At 36.0% G+C, this 10,000-nt stretch overlaps 1 protein-coding gene across 1 annotated transcript in view; it reads right to left on the reverse strand.

Moving 5' to 3' along the window:
* LOC138054549 (kinetochore protein NDC80 homolog) overlaps positions 1–10,000 on the reverse strand; it is a 16,297-nt gene that overhangs the window by 3,645 nt on the left and 2,652 nt on the right. The window contains exons 3-15 of the mRNA XM_068901062.1: positions 9,870–9,904; positions 9,536–9,622; positions 7,383–7,477; positions 6,471–6,573; positions 6,035–6,142; positions 5,376–5,475; positions 5,166–5,192; positions 4,718–4,785; positions 4,397–4,446; positions 2,835–2,929; positions 1,902–1,945; positions 681–842; positions 250–411 (exon numbers count right to left, since the gene is read on the reverse strand). Of these exons, the coding sequence (XP_068757163.1) occupies positions 250–411; positions 681–842; positions 1,902–1,945; positions 2,835–2,929; positions 4,397–4,446; positions 4,718–4,785; positions 5,166–5,192; positions 5,376–5,475; positions 6,035–6,142; positions 6,471–6,573; positions 7,383–7,477; positions 9,536–9,622; positions 9,870–9,904 (1,136 nt within the window). The remainder of the gene's footprint in view (positions 1–249; positions 412–680; positions 843–1,901; positions 1,946–2,834; positions 2,930–4,396; positions 4,447–4,717; positions 4,786–5,165; positions 5,193–5,375; positions 5,476–6,034; positions 6,143–6,470; positions 6,574–7,382; positions 7,478–9,535; positions 9,623–9,869; positions 9,905–10,000) is intronic.

Here is a 10,000-nt window from a genome sequence, read left to right on the forward strand (position 1 = left end):
TCTACAAAACTGTCAAGTGCTTGTTTTAATGGAATGGTACCAGTCCCACAAGTAAGATGACTTAAAACCTCTACACTGAGATACAGGGGGCTTGCAATACTTGAAAAAGGGCTGAAAATGAATCTGGACTTTGAGAAACAGGCCCAAGGTACCCGTGGCCTTTTGTTTAAAAGACTACACTGTAATGTACATAGCTTTGAGATGATTCATGAGTACCAACATAATAAAATTATCTTGAACAGTTTTCACCTTAATTGTTCCCTTGAAGTCGGTAAGAACTCCTTGATCAGGTCTCAGGGAATGTGGATTGAAGTGCATCTCAAAATCAAATCCATTTGCATTTTCTGCTGTTTTTGGGATGAGTTTCAGTTTCCTCGCCTGTTCATTGTACTCTCGAATGTGTTTCTCAGACTAAATAAGAGGAAACAAATAGCTGTTCACATCAATTTTCACATATCTTGGAAAATCATATTACTATATTGTCATAATCTTTCCTCTATGGTATACATACAGTAGGAACCTCAAACTTGTTCAGTTCGTAGTACAGCTTAATAAATGTAATTATAATACATATTAAGTAAGCTCTTTAGCAGTTAAAAATCACAGCAAGGCATTAGTATCCAAAACTTCAGAAATTTCATGACCAGAACAGTATTTTAATGCAGACACCTTACATGTACCTCTTCATGCTTTTTTGCATATTGCATTTCCTTCTCCCAAATTTGTTGATCAAAATAGTCTCGACTTTTTTCAAGTTGCTCCACAGCTTTCTGTAATTCTCTTTTTTCATGTTTCATCCTTTCCACGTCTGCAGCACTAAGCTCCTGGTTGTTAAGTGTGTGCTGTGAAATAAAGAGATAAATTTACCCAAAAACATTTAACTAGTTTTAGGAACGTTAACTAAAGGTGTGATGGATGCAATGTAGGAAAGGAACTTTATTTATTAATAAGTGTCAAGTCTTCTAGTGCAGGAGCACTTATTGGGGGCACCATAAACTGAAATCAAAAGATTAATGCAAATCAAATCCATTGTTGGTTTTTGAGGGAAGGGGAAACCCAGAGTAGCCACAGAAAAACCTCTCAGAACAGAGTAGAGAACCAACAAACTCAACCCATGACGCTGAGTCTGGAAATCGAACCTGGGCCACATTGGTGGGAGGCCAGTGCTCTCACCACTATACCAGCCCTGCACCCGGCTACAAGCTAATTTAAAAGCTACAAGAAGTTGCAAAAAGGTTGAGATATTGAATCGAAAATTCACCCCTTTTCCAGTTCAAAAGAAAAGTCACAATGCCCCTCCCCCCTTTTTCAATGTTGACACCCTCCAAGGTTGAATGCCAAGAGCAGGGGTTTCATTAAGTTTTAAAGTAGAAGGGACCTTGCGATAAAGTAAGAGGGCACCCCTATAATTAAAATGGTGATTTTAAGACCTCCTTTGAGCAAAGGCGGGTACTGTACTCAGCCTGGACAGGTGCTAGTGCCCGGGTCCTGGCTTCTAATGAAACCCCTGCAAGTGGAGATCAAAACAACTTTGCTTGGGGGAGGATGTGCTGACTTAAATGACAAGCATTGTCAACTCTTTTTGCAATTGCGTGTAGGAAAAAACCCAGTTCTAGTTTGTATTGCAGTGGCTGGTTCAGAGCCTTTTGAGGTAGCCACTTCCCTCAGTTATCGCAATTTGGCTCGTCCCAACCCACCTAGAGCTTGGAACAGGTTAGTAGAGTTCTGGTTCTAAAACACGTTTTCAACATCAAAGGGAAAAAGAAAAAAACAAAAATTAATTTGCATTGTTCAGAAGCTTAAGAAAGGGATGTTCAATATTGGACAGCATTAGGATTTTTTTTTTCTGGCATGTAATTAAAGAAAAAAAAAGTAACTACCAGTAAATGCAAATGAATTACCTGAAGCATGGAATTCTCCTGCATAGCTGCATCTTGTTCTACCTCTGCAAGATAATGTTTTGCATTATCAAAGGTAAATAATATTGTTAATTTGACTGTTCAAAACAACTACTGGTACGTCCTCTTGCACTTGGTAAAACTACACATAATATTTAATTTAAACAAAATTAATGTTGGTTTAAGCTTTGAAGGGAAAAGCAATCTATTTGTAGTAAAATGTCTAAGCAGACTGTAGAAGAAACAAACTCAACTTGCACATAACTGTGAGGACTGCTAACCCAATGTGGAACCTACTCTGGTGGAAGAGTATAAATTTATCTCCATTTTGCAACTCTTTTTTTTTTACTAACCAAGCATTCAGCATCTTTAAGCAACACTTTTAAGAAACTTGTGACTTATCAATATGAAAAGAACCTCCAGATGAATTTATTTACCGTTATTTATTTATTTATTTAGGAATGCAGCAAAATTTTTATTTTACCATGAGATGCAGATGCAGTCCCCTGATAAGTACATACTTTATTGAACTTCCCCAAAGGGGCTTTTCAGGAACAATAATAATTATAAAATAATAATAATTTACATAATTATTGAAATTATTTACAAGATTAAAATAACTGCTCATCACTATATCAATTGCTTTCTAAAAAAGCCCTTGGAAGTTTGTTCCTTAAACACTTCTTAAAGATTATTTCGTTACTATAAAGTTTTAAATTCGATTCCAAGGAATTCCAGATGCTAACAGTTTGGTAATAAAAAGCTCTCTGTCCAGAGGCAGTTTTAAAAAGAGGGACATTTAACAATTGGGAACTCCTGGTTGTATCAATCTACAGTGTGTATTTACATCAGAACGTTTGGTGAAAATAGTGCTCAGGTATTCAAGGACCCAGTTCATAAGGTATTTTATGTACATCTATTTGTTTATAATCTTACTCAGTCCCTGTAATTCCTCAGTAAGTGTGCTGTTCACATCTTCTAATTGTTTTTTGTGTTTCTTCAAGTCTCCAACGTAGCTCACAAATTTCTCCCTTTGAGATGAGCATACAATGTAACAAGAGAGTCACAATAAGATACAAGACTCCTTCTCTCTAAGGCAATAGTTACATATACACAAGACTTAAGGACGGTGCCTACTAATTAAAGATATTTTTGCCCCAGTGTGTGATTATGCAGGAAATGTAGATCTTAACAAGTGTTATTGAAATCCAAAAAGAAAACTGGGGGTAACCACGCATTTTTCAAAGATAATTCATGAATAATATTTGTAAAAAGCTTTAAAATACAAAGCAATGTATGGCGTTCTTTCTCAAATTGAAGCTTAATTATCTCTGAAAAATGCATGGTTACCTCCAATTCTCTTTTTGGATACCAAGAGTACTTACTAAGATCTACTTTCTCTGGATAGTTTTAAACCGCGCAAAAATATCCCTGTATTAGTAGGCATCGACGATAGGAAATCCGAGTATGTGGAGATGCGCAGAACGTATGCGCAATAACAATAGTAGCTGGCACCGTCCTTAACAAATGTGACTTATTACTATCATTTTGCACATTTTTGGTTTCCAGGGAGGCTTAACAACAGGACAAAGGGTCAGGGGCTGTAGAGGGGGAAGGCTGGTTCAATTTTTTCCTTTCCCCTTATGCTTGGGGATTTGGAGGGGGGGGGGGGGGGGGAGCAGGCTTACAAGGCTGACCACCAGTGATCACTGGGCTTAATGACATATGGTAATAATGTAAGCAAGAACTTAACACCAGTGACCACAACCACAACCCCAACCTCTTTCCAAACAGTGAGTACCGGTACCTGTAGATTCTTTATGAAACAGTGATATGAGATAAGGACTTACCATTATCATAATGATCATAGTTTATTATTCTTTTTCCAAAAAGACTTGAAAGTCCAACCATTTGTAGATATCATTAAAAGGCAGCATTTTTATAATATTCTCAGTTATTGCCCCCACAGGGTTTTAGTGGGGGCAATAACCAGAGAGGCCAAAATCCAAGGAGGCAACCTAGAACTCCCCACGTAAAAGGGTAAATGTATAAATTGGTAGATAAATATACTAGGGGGAATTAATATAGATTTGCTCAACTGGGCACACAAGGTGCGCAAGTGGTATTGGTATTGTTCCACACGACCAATGTGTTTTAGGAGTCACTAAGTAGAAATTCACATGGAGATTCGAGAACCAAAGTGCTGTTCAGGCTAGCGATTGAAAAATCAAACATTGTGCAAAGCAGATCTGATGCAAATAGAGTTTCCTGGCTCAGAAATTGATTTTGTCCTGACACAAATCAGAAACAGGGGTGACATGTTCAGCATATAATTTATTAACATATCTCAACTGCCTTTCATACTATCTTTATAGGCAGGGGCAGATTTAGTAAAAAATATTACTACACGTAGTTATTAAAAATTCCACCCCCTGTCCGAATGTTGATCCCGTGGAGGTGTGAATCCATGAGTTCTTACATGGTATTCCACTGCTTACCTGTCTGAAATCAATGTTGTTTTCTTCTCTGATAACTTCTGAAGGCGTGACTATAAAAGAAAAAGTAATAAACAAGACTTAATCTCATGCCTTACATAGATGGCCTAAAAAGTGTCTTTGTATTAACAAAAACAGAGATTGAAAAAATATTATCAGATGCTATATGTAATATAAAGCCATTTTTTCAAGCTCACACAGAAGCTCAGTTAATACTGTCAATTAATGACACTGACAATGCCTAAATATTCATTTTCAGAGAGTGTGGAAAAAACAAACAATAACAAGAAGACATTACTTTTATCATACATCTTAGATACTCACAGAATCACTTTCCAAGGATTTAAATTCTTCTTCAAGTGCCATGTTTTCCTTCATCAAATCTTCCATTCCTAAAAAAGGGAATTTGACTTGTGGTAAATAGATTATACAAATTGTGTAACTTCAGTAGATTAATGCAAAATCTACCATCAACATTTTGCAATTGCAATAATAATTATATATATTTTATTTTATCAAGAATTTTCAACAAGAACATAAGCCCAAAAACTCGACTTGCTTCCAACTGAGTGGCTTAACAGCTCAGTTGGTGCTCACAGAAGTCATGGGTTCGAATCTAATGCTAACCTAATGTTGGGAATGCTAAACTGGGGCCTAAAAATTATGTGTATGATATGGCTAGCAAAAGCAGAGGTTCGATTCTGGGTCCAGTATCGACGTGACAATGACTTTTGAAATGCAAAAAGTGTGGAGTAAATTAATTTTCGCTTACCATCAAGCAAAGCAGCATTTCTTGATCCTAAGTGGAAAATATTAAAGTAGACATTGCTTGCAGTTTGTTTTAAAGTGATAATGAAACAAAAAAGCTCAAAATGGAAACAGCACAACAATAACTTGTGTAGGAACTGTATTGAACAAAAAGAGAACGAACATCATTGGATCAAAGTTTGCTGGATATAATTTATGATAATTTCAAACTTACGGATGTTTTCAACAAACTCATTGTCATATTCTCCAAGCTCATGAAGTTCTTGGCCCGCCATAAAGGCTGCATAGCCCTTATCAAGATAACTAAAGAAGTACTGAAAAAAAAAACTCAAAGTCTTATCAAGATAACTGAAAAGTGTTGGAAACAGCAAACAAATAGTTGGTTGAACTGCAGTCTACATGTACTTCTGAGAAGTATTTTGTCAACAAAGTAATAATAAATTAATAATAAATTATTAAAGCCATATACTTACAGGTATCCAAAGTACAACACAAAATTGTTACAAAAAAATGTTAACAACATCTACAATCCCCCCAAAAAACCTTTGGAGACAAATTGATTAATATGCATCATTTTTTGCAGGCAATATACAAGGTGCCATTAGCTTTCATAAAAAAATGCACTTCCCTGTTGGTCTCCATTAAGGTGAAATGTGTTTTGCAAGGAGGGTTTAAATTATAATGGAGGGGACATGCTTAAAGAAATTGAATCTACAGTTAATCATAATTCAAAGTACATGTACAGTGAGTTGCAGACACTTACTATAGGCATTTTTGAGAAGAGTAAAAACATCACCTTTCTTTTTTACATTTATTCTTTAAGTGCTTTAAATTATAATAAAATTATTACTATAATATAAAGCACTATCATACTTTATCCTCAGGTTGCCGTCCATCCTCTTGGTATTCTTCTCCTGCTCCATAGTTGTCCTCTGGGAACAAAACATGTCCTTCAATGTCTTGACCAATGCTCAATCCAAGCTACAAGATCAGGGAAAGGGAATATTACAGAACCTATTTTGATGATGACAATTTTTACATTATCATCAATCAAAACTTTGCTTTAATAAGCAAGTAATATTCAAATGGGGACAAGTAAGAACTGAAATTTACTGACCCATATACACTGTACCGGTATTGGAGGATGTAAGTTCATTTCAATAATATATATTTTTTCCTTTTCTGTGACAAAGTTGAGAATATAATTCTTCAATTGACAGAAAAAGCTAATTTGCAACATTAGACTATTTTTTGTTATATGCATTACCTGATAAGAGAAACCAAAGATTAAAGAAGTTTTGTACCATACCCTAATAAGCTCAATGAGCCAACACAGTGCACCCAGAAGAATTGGCCATGCATGTGGACTTCCAACAGATTGCAAGTTACTCTTTGAAATGGGAAATGCATACCTGGAAAGAAAAGCAAGTTATTTGAACTCATACTGTACTTGTAGGAATGTAGAATATTTGTGGGTTTCATTGGAGAACATTGGGCCTCTATTACTGGGATAAAAGTAATGTAACCTGAGTAACTTTAATAATTAAATGCCCGGAAAATAATTATATTTACAATAACTTCACATGAAGACATAAACATACATGTAGAGGCTGAGAAAAGACATATACATGCAGCAAAAATACAGTAAGTTTATTATTATTTATTTCTCTAACTTACATACATTTTGTAAGGTTAGCTTTTTTGTTAACGATGTATCATGCATGACCCTCATTAAATTGCTACCTTAACAAAGCTCACAAAATTTAATTCTGGTCTACCTAGGCAGTGTACAGACGTTTTCATTTTTTTAAAAACCAGTTCTGCCTTGGGCATACTTGGCAAAAAAAAAAGAACTAGCAGTATGTGGATGGTGTTCCCATTACTAGTTCAGGTGTTCTGACAATTAAGACAGACTACAGAAGACTTGATTTTGAAGTAGTTCCTCCATACTGCTGGGACAGAAGTCTTAAAGTTGACTTTGTCCCCACAGTTGTAGGAGAGATATTGGCCAATAAAGATTCTTTATTTTATTAAAAGGGTTGAAAATTCACCTTTCCTGGCAACAATAAATATTATGGCAAAATTTAGTCTTTCTTTCTCTTGTCTTGATGTATATTCATTGTAATTATCTCTTTTAAACTTAATATTTTGTAATTAGTGCCCTTAGCGCTATACTTAAATTCAAGACAAAATAAAGTTTTACTACTTCTACTACTACTACCCAAGCATCTTGAAGACCTTAGGAATTTCATCTGCTGGTTTTTGCTCAAGAGCTGTTGTATTCTGGGTGTCAGCTTTGATGTACTTGTAGAGAAACTATGAAAAAAATAAAAAAAACATTCAGTGAAGTCTGTAATGAGTTTAGAATAATTATTCTAACACATTTCGTTTTTTTCACTTCCTAAGAAAAAGAAGGGTTCAGTACAAGAAACTTGAACAGATCTAATTTATGTCCAACCAGCTGCAGTTATACTCAATACCGCTGTACTTCCTGCAGTGTACATCATTAATTTTCTTGAGTCAGGCATAGCCAGGTACAAAAGTCGGACCGGATCAACTTGGATTGCTCCAGGGTTCTCCCGAAAATTTAAAGTAGACGGAGAAAATTTTCAAGTAGCCAGGGGAAGTTGCTTTCCTTGCTAAGCCAGCCCCCAAAAATTAATGCATACATGTATACATTTTCCCTGAGTTGTCCGTTGAATCCAGGTTGAGTAGATGGCAAATTTTCGTTGGCTGGTCGCCTGAGCTCCTGGAGAACCCTCATTGCTCACCTCAGATCGACACAAAAAAAAAATGATGAGGCCTCGAGAAATCACCCTAGCCCTAACCTAAATAGTTTGGGTTTAAAAACCATTTTTTGCTCAATCCCAGGTCAGCAATCCGGAGATGATTTCATCCAACTTTTGTACCTGCCTGTCAGGTATCTCCACCTTTTTAGGTTTGTGACTCAAAATATGGACAATAAAAAAAAAGGATCAGTTTAAGCGTGGATGGAAAACTTATTTAACGGAAGTCTTGGAATAAGCAGAAGGAGAAGGTCTGCTCAAGCATGCGACATTGAGGAAAGCGAAAGATGCTGTACATGTTTTGAGAGGGATGAGGGAACAGCAGTGTGCTCTACCAGTTGGTTCTGGAAGGATTTGTGGAAGGAGTCCATGCTAGAGGCAGACCAAGGTCAAACTTATCACAAACAGATGAACTTGGGAACTGGTGCTTATAAGGTTAGCGGGGTGCCAGCTGCAATGTGCATGGAGGAGGTTTCCATGGCAACCCTGGCAGCAGGAACCACCCCCTGCGAGCAGCTGCTAACCAGCACTGTCACACTGAAAGGATTCAGTGGAAACCACTTACCTGACTGCAAAAAAAATCAGTAATGGAACAAGGGGGGTGGGGGGAGGAAGCTGGGGCAAGAATCCGCAAAGATTCGCTGGAAAAGCTGTAAGAGATCTGCAAAGATAGGCTGAATGCAAAAATGCACAAAGTGAAAAGCCACAAAGCCCCTCTAAGAGCCCTGAAGGCCACCCCACAGGTCACGTACGCAAATGGTAAAGGCCCCTGGACAAGTTTGCTTGACTCTAACTTTGCCTAAATGTTATTTAGCCACATAAAAAATGGATAAGTGATATTTTAGATAGGGTTGGGTTACCTCATATAATGAGGCAAAGACAACAGCTGAGGACTGGCTTGTGGGGGATGCATGACAGCCAAACATAGTATCAAAGATTGGATGCCACTTGACAACGACAACTAATTAAAAGAAAAAGTTGTCTTATTTGGAGCAATACGATGCCAAAAATGGGAAGTAACTCAATGTTCATTGCCTACTTAAGGAAGTTTTTTTCATTACTACAGTAAAAATTTTTTTCTTTGAAATTATTTCATTTAAAACCACTTTACAACTTAAAATGATATTCAATAAACAAGTCAATCATTTTAAAAAAATTGGGATAACATTATATTTGGCCAATCCAGAGTACAAATGAATACAAAATTGAAAAACTGATAAGGAATGTGATTTCACAACAAAGATATATCAGAATTAATCAGTTTATCATGTTTTACTTTGTTTTGCAGAGGGTCACTACTTTAAATTTGCATCCTCCTTTTTACAACTTCTGGAATGGGTAATGCATGCAAGCCTGACTGCATGCAACAAACTAAAATCAAGTTGATATGATTGTCACGTGGTTCATATTTTTCCTGTTTCAATTCAAAATTCAAAACCAATTCAATTTTGATTTTCCTTCGTTTCAGATTATGATAATAAAATATTCAACAAAAAAAATCAAAATTAAACTGGTTTAAAAAATTTTAAACCAAGAGAGAGAATCCCTTTGTTATAAATAGATATTTTCAAACAGTCATTTTCATTACCTTGAAGATGTTGCAAAACTCCTTCATTGAGGGGGCACTCAGAATTCTCATAGAGATTTGGTGTGGATAATTAAATTCTGTTAGAAACTAGAAAAGGAATTGGTTTATATTAGAATTACCATAAAAGCAAAGATGGAATCTATTCAAATTTGACAAGACATAGTTCAGTTTTATAGTTGGTTCAAGATTTTTCAAAGCAGCTCAATTATGATTTTCCTTTGTTTCAGATTATGATAATGACAATTAGACAAAAAAAGATCAAAACTGAACTTGTTTGAGAAGTTTAAACCAAGGAAAATGTTGAACCACAACAAAGCAACTGGTCCATTCATACCTCCATAAGATATCTGATCATCTTTTGTTGATAACCTGTGAAGAATATATACATCATGTCATATCTGAATACATTTGGTTTTCTGGACCACAGTTGGCTCACTAATGAGACCACTCGCCCTCCACGAACTT

The sequence above is a fragment of the Montipora capricornis genome, chromosome 6 (genome assembly GCF_036669925.1).
Source record: "Montipora capricornis isolate CH-2021 chromosome 6, ASM3666992v2, whole genome shotgun sequence".
Lineage (NCBI taxonomy): Eukaryota > Metazoa > Cnidaria > Anthozoa > Scleractinia > Acroporidae > Montipora > Montipora capricornis.